The 18,824-nt window shown below is 36.0% G+C and overlaps 1 protein-coding gene across 1 annotated transcript in view; it reads left to right on the forward strand.

The window, feature by feature from the left end:
* Window positions 1-18,804, forward strand: part of UNC13C (unc-13 homolog C) — a gene marked incomplete at both ends in the record, with an annotated part of 576,078 nt that extends 557,274 nt beyond the window's left edge. Inside the window, 3 exons of the mRNA XM_082648355.1 lie at window positions 15,187-15,279; window positions 16,804-16,963; window positions 18,519-18,804. Coding sequence (XP_082504481.1) covers window positions 15,187-15,279; window positions 16,804-16,963; window positions 18,519-18,804 — 539 coding nt within the window. The remainder of the gene's footprint in view (window positions 1-15,186; window positions 15,280-16,803; window positions 16,964-18,518) is intronic.
* Window positions 18,805-18,824: the final 20 nt, after the last annotated feature.

Raw genomic sequence — 18,824 nt, forward strand, 5'->3', positions numbered from 1 at the left:
GGGGACTCTCAAAATTTCCAGTAGAGTTATGCTATATGATCACAAGAGATGACTTAAAACTTGCTTGGACATAAGTGAGCAAGTGTAGATGGTACATTCAAGAAATTTGATGATTAAATATGAGGGAGAAGATAACATCTAAATAAGTCAGAAGGTCGATGCATAGGCTGGTTGAGTTTTTTAAAAAGTATTAATCTCTGGGGGAACTTGTAGGATCCTGAAAGGTTAAGCTAATTTTAATCTCCTTATCAAACTCTTCTGCAAAAATATATGCATATGCTGTTTCAAAACTCTATAATCAGTAATCAGGAGTTAAAAATTCCTAGTTATTGATAAATTTTGTGGTTTAGCCAGTATGAAATCGAAGTTTCTTTTTTTTATAGAAAATTTTTTTTAATATTTATTTTATTTATTATTTATTTTTGGTTGCATTGGGTCTTCACTGCTGCGCACGGGCTCTCTCTAGTTGCAGCGAGCGGGACTACTCTTAGTTTCAGTGCGCAGGCTTCTCATTGCATTGGCTTCTCTTAGCATGGGCTCTAGGTGCATGGGTTTCACTAGTTGTGGCATGTGGGCTCGGTAGTTGCGGCTCGCGGGCTCTAGAGCACAGGCTCAGTAGTTGCAGTGCACAGGCTTAGTTGCTCCGCAGCATGTGGGATCTTCCCAGACGAGGGCTGGAACCTGTGTGCCCTGCATTGGCAGGCAGATTCTTAACCACTGCCCCACGAGGGAAGCCCCAAAGTTTCTTGACACAAGTTTTAAAACATTGTTTTAACTAGGTTTCTTGTATTTTGATTATAAAGGTAATATATACATATTGGAAAATAGAAAATTCAGAACAGTATTAAAAAGGAAAAGATTATTCACAAATTATTCAACTTTTGATATATTTTCTTGCAATTTCATCTTATGTTTGTTTTAAATACTTCAGAAACTTTATAGGAAATTATGTATCCCTTTCATACAGCATTCCAACGTAAGTATTTTGTATGATAACTCCTTGTCAATGTGTCATGCTTATATCCAATCACACAGATAATTCATAATTTATGTATTCCCCAATTACAAAATACTTAAGTTTATTTCTCATTTTCATTCAATATTTTAAATTACATTTACTAAAAATTTTCCAGGCAAATTTTTTCTGTATTTAGAATTATGTTTTGAATAGAATTCCATAAATGGAATTACTGAATCCAAAGTTCTGAATATCTAGAAGGCATGTAATACCCAAGTAGCTTTCCAACTATAAATTTGTTCCAATCAAAAGTTGATTAGAATATTAGATTTTTCCACAAAAATCTCTAGTTCTGGGTGGTTGTATTTGTTTAAAATATTTGTTAATGTAATAGGTAATATACATTAATTTGATTACAAAAGATAAACATTTTCAATATTTTTTAACTAGTTGAATATTTCTTTTTGTGAATTGTCTATGACCTTTATTCATTTTTTAATGGTGCCTTTGAGTTTATCAATTTGTGTGATTTCTTTATACATTAAGGATAGTAACCCTCTATAACATTTGTTGCAAACATTTTCTCACTCAGTTGATTACTTCCATAGTATGTCTTTTGACATACAAATATTTTCAAATATTTGCCTTTGTGATTTATTTCCTTAATTTTAAGCCCAAGGAACCTTTCCACATGCAGATTTCAAATAAAATTCATCTATATTTTCTTCCTTTTTCAGTTGTATTTTTCAATTTTAACTTAATATATCAAAATTTATTTTTGGTATATGATATACAGTGAGGATATAAAGTTTTCCTCCAAATAGTAACCTATTCTTCTACCAATTACTGAATAATTCTGCCCTGTCCCACTGATGATTCCTTTGCCATTGATACCTTAAATATATTGGAATTCTGTTTCTGGACCTTTTATCCTATTCTGTCTGATCATTTATAGCCCAGGATTAGACTGATTTAATTATTGTTGCTTAATAAAGTATTTTAATATTTTATAAGAATAATACATTTTCATTTCTCTCTTTTTAAGGAGAGAAAGTTCTTAGTTACTATTCATTTAGTGTTTTTAAAAATTCTTAGTTACTTTTAATAGTTCTATTTTTAATAAGTTCTTAGTTTCTATTGTCACTGCTTTTCACGTGAGCTTTGGATTCTGTAAAAAAAAAATTTGAAGCCTTTGGGATTCTGATTAAAATTGCAGTAAGTCTGTAACTAAATATGCAAGTAAGTGACATCCTTAAGACATTTTGTCTTAACTGTAAAGTTTACAGATATGTTTCATGTAATTATTATTTTATGCCTATATGAAATTTCATTGTTTTATCACATCTTTAATTAACTTTATTTCAGGGATTTTTTTTTTCTGGCTGCTTTGAGAATGATATACTGTCATCCAGAATCATGTAACTATTTGTTTATTATGTTTTAATCTCTTATCAAATTAATTCAAGAAACACTCTCATTAAATAATTTTTAAATTGTTATTTTAGTTATTGCAAAAAAAATAATGTCACCATTTCCAGGAGCCATACTGACTTTTCCGTTTTTAATCATTGCCTCCACATAAACTTTCAGACCCTGTATTTATTCTTATTTTGCATAGTCTTATTTTGTTCCCAATTTTGAAAGGGAATTTCTAATGATTCACATGTGGGTATGATGTCAGTTGTTTTAAAAGAAATGTTCTTTATCACAGTTAGGAACCATCCTTCAAATCTGAATAACTAAGAGATTTTATCATGAATGGGCACTGAAATTTATCAAATGCTTTTTCAGAATTTATGAGAAAAGTTTCTAGTGATATTTATTAGGATAATAGTTTAAAACAACCATTTCTTGTTAAGATAAACCCTACTTGGTGATAGGGTTGCATTTTATCAATATTTTATTTAGAATTTTTGTATTAGATATATAAATTAGTTTAGCTAGGTCTTCTTTTTATACTCTCCATATTAAGTTTTTATCTCAATGTTATATACATATAAAATTAATTAGGGAGATTATCATCTTGTTCTCTACACAAAAACAAGAGAATTGAAAAAGAAAATAAAAGTCCTTATAAGCAGACAACATAATTATTTACATAGAAAGCATAAGCAATTCTATAGGGAAACTACTGAAACTAATAAGGCTTTTCCATGAAATCGTTCACTACAAAATCAGTATACAAACTCAACAGCATAACTTTACAAAACTAATAGCTAATTAGAATGTGAAATAAAAAAGAATCCTATTTAAAATAGGAGTAAAAGAATACTTACAAATAAATTTAGCAAAATATGTATAAAATCTCTAAAATTTGAAATTTTACTCAAGGTAAGACTAGCTCCATAGCTAATACCCACAACCCCAAACTCCCAGAACCTCTATAATGAAGGGATTGCCATGAGCATCTCTAAGCTGCTACAAAGCAAATTTAAACTCCATAGTCATCTATTCACATGAATTGTTTTTATTTGCACATTTTTCCTGCAAAGATGGTAACTTGAGAGAGAATACTTCTGTGTGATGGAAGCCAGACATAGATCAATACCCATTTATTTGATAAGGAAAATCTGCTTTAAGCACACCTATAATTTCATTATTTTACCACTGATTCACTTACACAACACTGAAACACTAAAACAAAGAGAACAAACTTTTTAATTACTTTCCCATTAAAGAGTTCATCCCTTCCTAACACCTGCCTTCCTGTTCAATCCACACATCATCCAAATTTCTGTTCATTCTCCTCTTATGGAGCTCCTTCACTATGCCATGCACAGAGATAGACACTGGGAATATAAAACTAAATAAGACTACGCCTGCCATAATAAATTCAAATCTAATAAGGAAGGTATATCCATTTGATATCCACCTGATAGTTTATCTAAATCATGCTATTGCTTACTAACATACTTTCTACAACACAACTTCCCCAGTCTGAGGTTCTTTTGGCTGAAATATGTCTCCAAGTCATAGTCTCTGGGGAAACTGTGTGTGTGTGTGTGTGTGTGTGTGTGTGTGTGTGTGTGTGTGTGTGTGTGTGTGTGTGTGTGTGTGTGTGTGTGTGTGTGTGCGCGCGCGCATGCACACGTGTGTGTGTAAAATAAATTTTATTGCCTCTTGAATTACATTTTGTTTCATTCATAGAAACAACTTTCCTAGATTTAAAATTCTATGATTATAGACTCTCTCCCTCATAACTTTGTAGGCACTGCTCATTTCCTTCTGATTTTTATTTTGTGAGGAAAACTACAGGCCAGCTGAAATTCTTTCCCTTTTCTTCTTGGATACATTTCTTCTTCCTCCTGTTCCTCCTTTTCTCCTCCTCTTCTTTTTCTCCTCCTTCTCCTTCTCTTCTTCTCCTTTTCACCTGGATATACATAGGTATAGTTTGTGCTATTTAATTTTTCTAAAACAAATTGAATTCTTTAGAAGTTGAGGGCTTTTTTTAAGCTCAAGAAATTTGCTTTTTCTTATGCATTTGATCATGACTCCATTTTTCATTGTGGTTTCTTCAGGAGCATCACTTCCAGCAATAGGCTTTTGCCTGAGTACTTGAGATATTGTTACCTTTTCCTTGTGCTGTAGAATTTTTTTTCAGAAGCCCCTGAGTTTTATATGTATATTTATCCTCAAAGAAGAAGATCTGTTCACATCATACATTCAAGTAAACTGGATTACCCTTAGCCACATCTCAAAAATCCTTGGTTACTGATAGTTCCAATCATTTGAAGCTGTGGGGTGCATAGCCCCTAGCCTGACTTCACTTATCTAAACTAGCTCAGTATCTACTACTACGTTTATTGACATCCTCAGTGACTACCAAGAAGAAAAGACATGACCTGAAGCTCTCATCCCTCAAAACGTATCCTACTCTAGTCTCTTCCTACCAACAATGATTTACATGGTGTGAATACGTACTGCCTTATGAGAGTAATCTTTCTCATCTCATTCTCCTCCAGGTAGTAGTGTTTGCTAGTAGTCATGCTGTTAATGAAAAGATCTTAAGAGAGAGATGCTAACAGATCAGGTGAAATAGATAATGATTAGAAATAATTCTTAGGCACTAGTCAAAATCGAAAGTTTAATTTTCTGATTTTCGCCACTTCTGAGTTTCCACCAGGAAAAAACAGCAGTGACTGTCCATATCCATATCCTACCTACTTCCCAAATTCTACTATTCTTTGAAAGTCTGTCCCATTATGTGAATTCCAGAAGACCTTTTTTTCTTTTTCTTTTTCTTTTTTTTTTTTTTTTGCGGTACGCGGGCCTCTCACTGTTGTGGCCTCTCCCGCTGCAGAGCACAGGCTCCGGACGCGCAGGCTCAGCGGCCATGGCTCACGGGCCCAGCCACTCCGCAGCATGTGGGATCCTCCCGGACCGGGACATGAACCCACGTCCCCTGCATCGACGGGCGGACCCTCAACCACTGCGCCACCAGGGAAGCCCCGGAAGACCTTTTTAGAGGCAAGCTAGTTTGTCAGTGGAAAGAGACCTTCACTGAAAATAACAAGACCCACCACTGATAACTGCCAAGCTATGGAAATTTGTACAAGACACTTAGCCTCAACTTCCTTACCTCTAAAACAAAGATATCGGATCAGATAGTTTCCAAGGCCCACTCTAGTTCTAACATTAAAACTATATATTTTTCAATACTAAAATATTTCAGGTTAAGATAACTAAACTTTCCAAAACAATTCTAAAAGGATACCCAACTAGCATAGTGACTTACTTCCAGGATTTGACACATTTCAAATCTTAGTAATCACTGATTAATTTTTCAGCCACACATTTAAGCATGCTATAGCATGGAAACTCACTGATATAAAGTAACAATATAAGATGTTTCAATCAATAGTAGGTTTAAGGATAAAACACAGAGAGCTATGAAACCATAAACATCCCAGAACACAAAATTAATTTAAATATACATTTGAATGATTACCATGGGGCTTAATATAAAAAGCTGCAAATGAAAACTAAATATTATCACACACACAAAAATAACCTTAAGATACATAGATGCTTTCTGTCTATGCAGTATGTTCTTTGTCTTAGATTTCACATCTTCTTCTGCCTTTTAGTTCACCAAGACTTTAAATGCCATTAACAACAACAAAAAAAACAAAACCACCAAGACAGTTTGCTTTCTCCTCTTTGATGTGAAAAAAGGAAGGGGGAGGGGAAAAGAGTAGAAGAGAAGCTATTCTATGAACATCACAGCATGTCAGAGATCTGAGGTCAAATTTCAGTTTTCCATTTACTGACTCTGACAGGTAACTAACGTCCGTGCCCAACTGCACCATCTATAAAACGTACACGATACCTTTATCTGATATCAGAGCAAGATCTTATCCTTAAAGCATTCTGCACAATGCCTGGCACACACAAGTAATCAAAAATTGTACCCATAATTGTTATCATGACCATGAATTACTTCAAATATAAATCTTAAATAACATGGAGATAATGAGCAAACAAAAAGGGAGGAACATGAGGAAAGCACAAAAGGCATAAGAGAAGGAATGGAGCTTAAGTCAAGCCACTTCCTGGTTTATTCTACTCCTACCACCTCTGATGATATCTAACGACCTAGAAACCTGAATGGAGGTAAGTTACTCCCACCTGGAGCCCTAGACTTGAAGGTGGGAGGAGAAGTAGGGCAGGTCAGCTGATACTGAACTATGACATTGCCAGAGTGGTCATCCCTCATGAATTCACCACACCTTTCCTTTGAGGGGCCCAGCAAAGTCCCATGAGGACTGATTCAAACCCCTTTGTCAGGGGCTTAAGCAGTTTGGTAAACTTGTACAAATGACTTGAGCAGCTGTGATACTTTTCATCTAATATTTTACAGGATGCTAATAGAGACTTGGAGGTAATTATTTAAAACATTACATGAATAATCATTACTAAGTGTTTTTTAAATTATTCATTCACAGAATGTATTAAAATTATGTTGGGTGAGAGACTAACTCTATTAGGGGTGCTTATATAATGCTATATTATAATCTGATAGTAATCAGGATCTATTATCAAAAAGCTTTTTATCAAAAGCTGTTCTTCTAAAGAGAACTTCAAATTAAACAATCAGTTCTTTCATCCTCCTGCCCTTTGCCAATGTTTACTCACATGAGCGTTACTCATTCCTGAATAGAGAGTTTGGTATTCATGATCCAATAATGTTGGTGACAAAGGACACATTCTAGGGACCCAGATGTTGATTTGAGGCACAATAGCCTAATTTCTATGGATTTAGAATAGACAAGATTATGTAACAGGCATAGCCTCTGATTAAATCTTCATTAAATGCTCAAAAATGTTAAATAGATGAATAACAAGCTCCATATTAGATTATTTTCATATTTCATTCCGTCACAAGTGGAAATCTCTTATATGTTACCTTTTCTTCTCTTTTTGGAAAATAACTGCTTGATTGATATATACCTTCTTCAACTTGAAGATGCTTCTATTCAATACCATTTTTATTCAGGGATAGGCAGTCAACAGATTTCACCATGCAAATGTTAGATGGATCAGATCAAGGTTATAGCAAACCAGCCCCACCAAATGGGAAGAAAAATCTATTGCACAGTGCAACACAGATGTAAATCACATCTGACTGAATTAAGCAGCTTCCATAGTTTCAGCAACTACAAAGGTATTGTTTCAGCAACTGCAAAGGTATTAAATGAATCAACTCAAATATGTACAATCATAAAAATCACTGTGCAAACTGAAACTGTTCAAAGCAATCTTGCTAATTAATGGGGAAAATTATAATTCTCCCAAGACTTTTGAAAACATTCTGTCAAAAGAAACAAAATCTTTTGCTGTCAGCTATAAATGTATAGGGAAATGAAAAAAGAGAAAACATCTATTTAATATGCTGTAATTGGAAGCATTAGAAACATGGAGAATTAAAGCACTTCGTTTCTTTTTAAAATCTTATCGAGTGTAGTTTGAACAGCACTCATCACATAACCATAAGGCGCAGCATCTTTTCTGTGCCTTGGTGAACTGTCATTCCACAGTTTGGACCAGTCACCAGCAGTTCATCCTTCCTGCTTTCGACGCGGTAACATATCTCAGAGTTCCTTTAATGTGAATTTTTTCTCCAATGTCACCTCTACTAGGACATCTTCATCTTCTTTCTCATTTATGTCAATAAGGTCACTTTTCATTAAGTTCCTTGTCTGCTTCTCTAGGGCCCGGCATGGGCAGTAATGTCAACATTCACAAGGTCAGTAATTTTTTTCTATTAATCCATTTACATTCTATACAAATTTCACTCCAGTGTTATCACTTTTTGTTCCTTAGTTGCACTTTCTTCTTTTCTGGCTCATTCCCTCTTTTGATTATCCAGGTTTTTATCACTGGAAAACAAGGCAGTAACATAGCTACACACTTTGCTATGTGTGAACCGAACAGGGGCACAGTGACCAATCACCAACAGACTTTAAAAGAAGTGATGTCGGGCTTCCCTGGTGGCGCAGTGGTTGAGGGTCCGCCTGCTGATGCGGGGGACGCGGGTTCGTGCCCCGGTCCGGGAGGATCCCACGTGCCGCGGAGCGGCTGGGCCCGTGGGCCATGGCCGCTGGGCCTGCGCGTCCGGAGCCTGTGCTCCGCAACGGGAGAGGCCGCAGCAGTGAGGGACCCGCGTACCGCAAAAAAAAAAAAAAAAAAGCAAAAAAAAAGAGAAGTGATGTCATTGCTTGCTGAGGATAATACCTATCTGTTACTTATATGATGATTTGTGGATTAAGAAACTAGCAGCAAAGTTTGTACTTTAGGCAGTGATACACGTTCAATAGGCCATGGTAACTAAAATTTGAATGTGTCAGTGGGAAATGGGTGCTATTTAACTAAACTGTGGGCACTGAAATCCAGGCGTATCATGGAACATGAAAACCCGTGCAAAGTGAGGACTGCTTGCATGTTAATCAATGAATAAATATAAACTGGCCATTTAATATGTATCAAAAGAATATTATGTTTATTGTATGAATTAGAGATAAGAAGTATGGATTATTAATATGAATAGAGGCTTCCTGCCATTATGGAATATAGTTAGGAAGAAAAATATCTGCATAAGTAACTACAATACTAGGCATAACATAAGTGCTAGGCATAATATAAACACTGTGCCATGGAAACACAAACCTGGAGTTCTCAGGAGACAATTATGAATAGCATGACTATTAAGCAATAATTGTAATAATGATAAAACCTTTTACACTAGTTGCATCTACTCAAAATTGTCAGAAGACGGTCACATTCCTAATTCCACTTTTTTAGGGTTGTACCATATTAAGCAGGCAGCTCTCAAGACTATGTTTGACTTGGTTGAGCAGTAAATTTCACATTTTATGTTAGAAAAGGAAATGTGTATTTTCTAGTCAATGTTTCCACCCAAGAGATTCCACAAAATTGTTCAGGGACTGCTGAGTACATAAGTTTGATTTTTAACATGCTTTTCCCCACCAATGCAGCCCTCCAAATCTTTTTAGAAAACACACACACACGCACAGAGTTAGGATGTACAAGTGGAGGACGAGAGAGCAGCAGTTTGGGAAAGGGAAAAACATATCTATGCATTTAGAGTACCTTTTAAAAAGCTTTAGGCACATTTCTTTAGCTGTTAGTTGTTTTCAAACAGCATAAAATTTCTCCTCCATAAGTAAGAGCACCAAAGAGAAACCACATATTTTCCTAATTCAATTTTTATATATTCTCCAATACAAATCAAATTCTATAACAACAGAGTTAAAGCCTTTAAATTACCTTGGTACAGTTTCTGGTTAGAAACTCAGATGAAGAAATGGTACCTCCTGGTGAGTGCTCTGATGGAAGGCTTTTCTCAATTACAAATCTGTTAAATCAATAACTTTCCTGACCATAATTTCTAGATGTTTACTCTGGGCAGAAACCAGCCATTGCTACATTACTGCTTATAGTAATACATAATAAGACCACACATAAAAGTCTTAACCACAAACCCAGGTGCTGAGCAGGCTCTGATCCTTGGTGTAACAACAGAGACAAATACACAATCTGGATGTATTTTCAGTGTTGCTGAGACACCATCTCTCATTTACTCTGATTTCAGCAATAGTTAAACAAAAAACCTTTAGTAATCAAGAAAACTCATTTCACTGAATTCTTGATTAACCAAAGGTTTTATTGATACATCATAGTGGGGAAGAACATTCCCTAATAGACATTCAACATGAGGGCTCTTAAAAACCTTCCATCTCTAGCGTACTCAGCCCAGAAAATCTTACTGAAGAAAGTCAGAATTCCAAAGTTGTTGGGGAAAACTCCAGTCACCCATGTTGTCTTATTGCAGTATTTGATTTAGATAACTATAGCATCAATGGATTTTTCTCCATAATTTTTCTATGAATCTTTGAGGTATTTAGTAACTTTGAAATACTCTTATTAGGAATTATTATCATCATAAACTTGGATCCATTTACCAGATAGCTGTTATGTGCAAGGCACATAATATCCTACATATTTTTCAAAATTTTCCCTTTTTAGCCTCACCATAATGTTGCCAGGTAGGTGTGTTTATCCCCACTTTACAAATAAGGAAATGCAAGTTTATGGAGTTTTAAACTGTTAATGAGTGACAGACCAGATTCATGATCAGGGAAGTCTGATTTCACTGCCCAGTTTTTTTTATACTATGTTATAGTATTTGAGGAAATCAGGAATATAACTACAGATTATTTTTATAGAATAACAAAAGATGAGTATTTTACAGTAGAGGTGTTTGGACAGAGCTTCATAAGATAATGGAGGGAGGATTTTCCAAACACGTGGTTTGAGTGGATGAAAACATGAAGAAAGTTTTGAAGAATGAAGCCAAAGACAACAGCGTGGACGAGAAGTGCAGATGAAGGAAAGGTCATCAGAAGCATCCTTGCAAGGCGCTGGGTTTTAGGATTTGATTCAAGATGTAATAAGATACAAGTGGGAGGTTTTCCAGAAGGGAATAGGGTGATAAAAATGATCTATCTTTTACACAGATGAGACAAATTCTTTCAAAATCTAGGTCTGACTATGCCACCCATAGCCAAAAACTTAACAGGCTTCTCTGTATCTCCAAGATAATGTCTAACAACTTTTATTTATTTATTTTTGTCTAACAACTTTTAAATGGCATTCAGAGGACCCACATTTTCTTTAATATTTCCTCATTACTCCATCTATGCTTGCTCCACCCATAATGAACTCCTTGCAATTTCCAGGACACACCATTCTCCTTTATGCATCCACATGTGGGCGCATGCTATTTTCTGCTCCTTTGTCTAAAAACAGTGAATTTCAACCCAACCTTCAAGAGTCTCCTTAAGCATCTTCTCCCCTGTAAAATCTATCATGATATAACAGTTAAGTAGTGAGTATCCGTATTTTATGTCCTGTCTCCCCCACCAAAAAAAATTGTCTCAGTGTTCCTCAAGGCCTAAGAATATTGTGAAAATACTAGAGGCATCTCCATTAAAGTTATGAGCAAATCAAAGATGTTAACTCTAGTAGCCAAGGTCGCAGTAGGAATCAGATGGCACACTCAATTAAGATTATTTGAGAAGGATTTAATAGAGAAACTATGGACAAAGGTATGTGCTGGATATAAAGAGACCAGAAAAAATAGTCAACTAACCTCCCTGCAACAAAAATAACAAGGGAGGAAGAAGCTCCTAAAACTAGGAAAGAGACTGTCTCCTGTTGAGGGCTGGTGAGGGGAATTTTGATTTTTGGTTGCAGGATTCAGCCAGCAAAAGGTGACCCCACAGGAAGGAGACTAAAGAAATAAATACCTGACCCGACTCTACTCCCTCCTTCCCCTGCCTTGCCAGGACTTCTCAGCGGCAGTACAGTATAGAGGAGACCATTGAATTGTCCATCTAAGGGCAGAGTAGAGAAGGGTGGAAAATGAATTTGGAGAGCCAAATGGAGGATAACAAGCATGTCCACGTCTAACACTGTCAATGGAATATAGTATTAGAAACATAAGCTAATAAAATTAGCCAAGGCAAACAATATGAGGTATAAAAAATGGAAAGGAGAAGTGTCATTCACTGAAAATATGATTGTATTTCATTTACTCAAAAGGGGTAAATGTAAATCTTTCATTAAAAATTCAGTTGGCTGAATAAAAAAATCACTAGCCTTCCTGTTATAAAATATAATAGAATAAACGGTCCCATTTAAAATAGGATGAGATACCACAACTAGGAATAAGCTTTTAAAATGTTTAATATTCACATGAAGAAAAATGTAAAACATTATTGAAATACACAAAAGGAGACTTGAATAATGGGAAGATATATTCTATTTTTCATATCATAAATATGTCACCAGTTTAGGAATGATATCAAACTATTTTATTTTTCCAAAAAGTGTTACCAGCTTCTCTTATGAGCCCTACTTTCTACTGCATAGACACCTCCCTCATTGATATCGACACCCAGGTACATACCATGTTAATTACTTGCACTATTAGAAAGTTATTCAGGTTCTAAGACCTTGTTCTGCTCACATTGAAGTTTTAATCACTTATTGGATATAAAGCTCTCCTTCCTTCTACGCAAGCAGGGGGAAATGGTGACTCTAGCAGTAGAAGCAGGAGGTGGAGGAAGACATGAGCTTCTGTAATGTGTACCTTTCCTCTTTCTCCTGGACGTAGTTTCCCTGATATTGAGGAGGAAGGAAAGAGAGAAAAGAGAAAGATGACTCTTTATTTAAACTTCAATGGTTGGGGACTTCCCTGGTGGTCCAGTGGTGAAGAATTCAGCTTCCAACCTAGGGGATGTGGGTTCAATCCCTGGTCGGGGAACTAAGATCCCACGTGCCCAGGGGCAACTAAGCCCATGCGCCACAACTACTGAGCTCGTGCACCTCAACTAGAGAGCCCACGCGCCACAACCAGAGAGAGAAAACCACGCACCATAACTAGAGAGAGAAAACATGGAGGCCACAACTAGAGAGAAGCCCATGAGCCACAGCAAAGAGCCTGTATGCTACAGTGAAAGATCCCACATGCCTCAACGAAGATCCCGTGTGCCGCAACTAAGACTTAATGCAGCCAAAAATAATAAATAAATAAATAAATAAAATAAATAAAATAAATAAACTTCATTGGTGGCCATTAGTGGTCATTATCTATTTAAAGGTCATTGTCTATTCAGTTAGTGGTAGAGCTTTTCCAGCTCCTTCTCCTAGGGGAAGTACAAGCTTGCTTGATAGAACTGGCTGGTGTGAAACTTATTTCCAAATAGTTCCCCAGGGCATTGATGAACTCTTCCGAGACTCGATACCTGGCCACTTTTTCCTGCTGCACCTCACCTGGGCATAGCACATTCCTTTGAGAGGCCTGCCTCTTTACCACGTCTGTGACAACCCCTGATAAAACCAGAGCCTACAATCACATTATCCCTCTCTTGTCCCCAACTCTGGCACTTAAAGGCCATTCAGGAGCCATCTGCCGTATTTCTCAGCAACCATGACTTTAAGCAGAGGGGAAGGTCCTGGCATACTCTGTGGCTTGCTGTTCCTCACTGGGCCATGTCCAGGTCTGCTAAGTAGGCAGCCAATTAAAAAATGAAATGCTCATCTTGCTGGCACTTCCGGAGTCTAGGAGTACTTCTCTTGGCGTTTTCTTTCCTTCACCTCAGGAAAAGGAAACATTTCCTCTCTTCCCTTCCCACAGAACAATGAACAGTCCCTTGGCTAATGCCCAAAGTGATCCATTTCTATCTTTCGATTCTTTTATTATCAAATGGCTGGGGTGGGGTGTGGGTGAGAGAGCTGCTTGTGGTGAAGCAGCTCTTCTCAGCAGGTCCTGTTAAGAGGTTCCGGCTGAAATCCACTGATTTCCTGAAGTTAGAAATTGGAAGTCTCTTAGAACCTTTCATTTTCAGCTTGGTCACTAGCCATTAATTTTACAAAAATAAGATTCTTATTACTCTCATATATATTGTAAATGGTTAAAATCTCTATGGGGCAAAATTAGAATTCCACCTACCTTTGACAAATAAATACCATTTCTAAAATTATACTATAGATAAACTTGTAAATATGAAAAATAATTATTTGTTACATTTTGCTCATGAGAGTAAGAGGTTAGAAACAACCAAAGTGTAGTTAAATAAATAATGGATGTTTGTATAATGGAATAAAGGCTAAACATTATTTTAAATGTTTTAAATATTTTAATGTTTTCATTAGTAAGCAGATTAGTGATTCATTTTTAAGCAAGTAATCTGGGAACACTGACTTTGTAGTTAATGCAGTGATATTCCAGACTATATTAAAGAATGGGGCTTAGCTTTATGTATACTGAAATGGAATGATCTTCTTAATATATTTTTAGGTGAAAAGACAAAGGCAAGGTAAATGATAATTAGAGCATGTGCTTTTATTTGTGAAAAAAATATACATGCTTATAGGTGATATGTTAATAGATAAGTGTGTGTGTATGAAGTTGATGTAGTTATCCCTGTTTTACGAATGAGAAAACCAAGACTTGAGAACATAGCAAATTCCAATCACAGAACCAGTTGCAGCATAACTATGATTTGAATTCAAGCTTATCTGATCCCAAATCACAGGCACTTTCCAATACAACATTCTTAACCTTTGACTAACGTTTATCAGGGTAGAATTGACTACTCCTTTTTATACCATCAGTCGACCTTGTAAATGTATCTATTTTAGAATGTATCACACTATATGCAGCAGTATGTGTATATGTTGCTCTCCCCTGGTCTAGTGTGGGCCTCGTGAGGGCAGGTGCTCTGTAGAGCCATCTTTGTATCCTGGGTGCTCTGGTGTGGTACACTGAAGAAAAGCACTTCACAAAGGAATGAAAGGCATGATACATCTTTGTACGTAAGCAACAATGGAGGAGAGCTTTATTACGTGCCTAGTAAGGCAACTGCCTTTTTTTTTTTTTTTTAACAATAGTAATACTAAGAGTGTGCCTTAAGGTATCTGAGTACTATATGAAAGTTTAGCTAAATATGATTATACCCAAGCCTCAAACCTGCATAGCAAATTTAATTTAGTGAACATTTATCAAAATCTATTATGTGCTGTTAACGAAAAGAACCATTTATTTCTATGATCACACTTTACAGTCCCTTGTGCATAGAGTGCTGATGTCCATTATTAAGTGGTCTGAAAGGTCAGGCCAGTAAACTTTTGCTGATTTGCAGGTCCCTCCTCCAGAGATTCAGTGGGCCAGATATCTGTTCATGTGGACATCACCGCCACCCCAGGAACAGGAGAGCATAAAGTCACTATAAAAGGTATATTTCGGGTCCAGGTAGATAAAACAGCCTATGAGACTTTAACCTCTGGAAATAATTATATCAAAAATGTTTTTTCTTGAATCTCTCTTTAAAAATCTATATTAAATGATTTCAGGGCATGCTCGGAATTTCTTCATGAATCTAGAACTTTTGATTTAAAACTGAAACAAATGAATGGCACAGGTACTTAACCTATGTTACCTGAAATATCTAAATGGTTTAAATACATTGGTGATTACATTTCAAAACTGTATACATTGAACATGTTCTCTATGGTTGAGGCTATGATATACATTCAACATTGGTGCTGTGGTTAGCTCCAACTTGCCAATGACATTTTAGATGTTAAGTCAGCATGTTCTTACTATCCACATAATCTACCTACTTTTTCTATGTGATTTCCAACAACTGTTTGATTTTTTTTAAATGGGTGGTTGAATCAATTGGTTTTATATTGTAAAAGCACAGTCTGAAAAGAGGGGTCATTTCAAAGATACAATTTAATGATTAATACTTTCCTCAATAGAACCATGTTCTATTTTTATATTATTATAGACTTAGTCACTTTAAATAATATCTACTTTAATCAAAACCATGGCCTTCTAACATATTTTAAAATTGCATTACCTAATGTATCTTTGTATTATAAAATAACACTGCTATGGGCTATAATAGATTATATACAGTACTGGTAATCATACAGAAAAGTGGGCATGACTATATATTCCAGTGTCACTAAATATATTTGAAAAATATTTTGACAATGCATATCAAATGGTAAAAGTTTTATCAACCTTTTACATTAGCAAATTTAATTGTAAGACAATTCCTTAAGGATATCATCATCAAAGGATGAGCAAACCTGTATGAGAACGTTCATTTAAGTATTATTTATGATGCCTGAAATTAGGAAACCGCCATGATATGCAACAACAAGTGATTGGGTAAATATAGAATGAAATGTACATATAATGAAATATTTGCTGTTGGAAAATATATAATAAATTAGAATGCTACCCGTGATGGGCTTAAAAAATAAAGCTACTTATAAGACTGCAATACATTATGATCCCATTCTATATATAAAGATTGAAAACATCATACCAAAATATTAACTCATTTCTTCTGAGTGATAAAATTATATATTTTTAAAATCTATTTTCTGTATATTTTCTAAATATTTTATGATGAACATATAATTTTAATAAGAAAAGCATCATTTTTTCACCTAAACAAGAATCACAACTTTTCAGTATTAATGATTGTCCTTTCAATTACAGCTCACATTTGCCATCCCAGTGCCACATGGCTTAGAGCTGAGAGCACCATCAGGCGTGCAGCCCAGAGAGTAAATGGCTTTTCCTTGTCAGTGGGGTTAGGGTGCTATCAAATGCAAGTTACAACTTCATACATCATTTTAAAAAATAAAAATTCACTCTAAGGATCAAAGGGAGAGTCTAGGATTCCACACATTGGTTTGCTAATACTTTATATTCCTGTCTCTTTCCTTTTGGCTTTTAGTGATTGCTATTAATGACTTAAACTGGCAGACCACTGCAACGTTCCGCCCTTTTGTGGAAGTTTGTATGCTGGGACCCAACCTCGGAGACAAGAAGAGAAAACAAGGCACAAAGACAAAAAGCAACACATGGTCACCAAAATATAACGAAACATTTCAGTTGTAAGTTATGACCTGACTCCTTTATTCAACCAGGCAATAGGCATTGTAGAGCTACACTTATGAGCGACTCACAGGGTAGGAATGGCACTGGGCTTTGCTAAGGAAAGCAAAACCTATGGGTTTAAGGATTCCTGTTCATCATTGATCCAAGGCAAATGAACAAGGCTCTGTTTTTAGTTCTCTTCCATTTGTTTAGTATTTGTCCAGTGTCTACCATGTATCAGGCAATAGTATAGGCATTGGATATATGTAGAAGGAGGACTTTGCTCTCGTGGAAGTTACTCTCTAGAGGTAAAGAACGTATGATAAACAACATTATAAATAAAGTTATCATATGATAGTACTAAGCAGAGCATTAAAACAGGGTGATGCAATAGAGTGATGGTTTGGCTGCTTAGACGGGGTGTTCAGGGAAGCCTCTCTGAGCATGTGCCTTTTAAATAGGAACCTGAGAAAATAAAGAACCAGTCATGTAGGGAAGAGAGTTGAGAGCATTTTAGGACAAGGAAAATTGCGAGTGCAAGGATTCTAAGCAGGAGCATGCCTGGCATATTTAAGAAACAGTATGTAGTGGGCAAGGGAGTGAGATAAGATGAATTTGAAGAGGTGGTCAGGTACTACATCACACAGGGCTTTGAAGTCAGTGGTAAAGGAGCCTGGGTCACATTCTAAGCTCAATAGGAGACATTGAAGGATTTTCATATGAGGGTTTGAACAATCTGATTTACATCATTAATGATTATTGTGTTTGCTGTATAGAGAAGTAACTATAGGGAAGGCAAGACCAAACAAGTAGAGATAAGTTAGAAGGCTATTGCAGTAGTCTAGGTAAGAGATAATAGTGACTGATCAGATAGTCTTAGGGAGGAAGGAAGTAGTCAAGAGATGGAAAAAAGTGGACCATCCTCAGTCCCAATCTTGACAGGTCTAACTGTTGCCATAGGAAAGAGCTGGCATTGAAGCACCAGGCTCTGCTGGAACTGATTTACTCTGGAGATTTTTATGCAATTTAACATCTTGTGAACAGTGCTTGATAGTCTGTGCAGTGTATTCCCCTGAGAAAAGGCTCCTAGATATAATAGCGTATCCAGGGGTCTGAGGTAAAGAAAGGAAATTGTAATAACGGATGTTGAAATGGCACAGAAATTCTTCCAAAAGGTACCCATCCCCCCTGGCCTAGCTTCCATGACCCCTAGTAATGCCTCCTACCCCTATATCACTGGGGAGACCTTGCCTCCAATGATTAATTACAACATAATATTTTAATTCCAGTTTCTATTAATATCCTTAACATCAGGGCAGTAAAGCATTTTTAGATGGATTTCCTATTTCCATCTAGGGAAGGAAGGAGTTTTTAAGTTCGATTGCAGAGTGACAGCTATGTAAACACAATCTAAGTAAAATTTAAAGGATATTTGCATCAGAGTTCAAAGACAATGATACTCTATTTGCCAATATAATATTCTGAGCAGTATATAAAATTTTCAACAGTCTATTAGAACCATATTGATCCCTATTTGAAAATGCTCAAAATCCATATTTTTAATCCACACAGCATTCTGAGTAAAGAAAACCGCCCACGGGCCTATGAACTTCACCTTTCAGTTAAAGATTACTGCTTTGCCAGAGAAGATCGAATTATCGGAATGACAGTAATTCAGCTCCAGAACATAGCAGAAAAAGGAAGCCACGGGGCATGGTATCCCCTATTGAAAAACGTCTCTATGGATGAAACTGGTTTGACTATCCTTAGAATCCTCTCGCAGAGGACCAGTGACAATGTGGCTAAAGAATTTGTAAAACTTAAATCTGAAACAAGATCTGCTGAAGAGAGTGCTTGAAACAAACACTGCAAGATAGC

This window comes from Grampus griseus (assembly GCF_964374135.1).
Source record: "Grampus griseus genome assembly, chromosome: 2".
NCBI classification, from domain to species: Eukaryota; Metazoa; Chordata; class Mammalia; order Artiodactyla; family Delphinidae; genus Grampus; species Grampus griseus.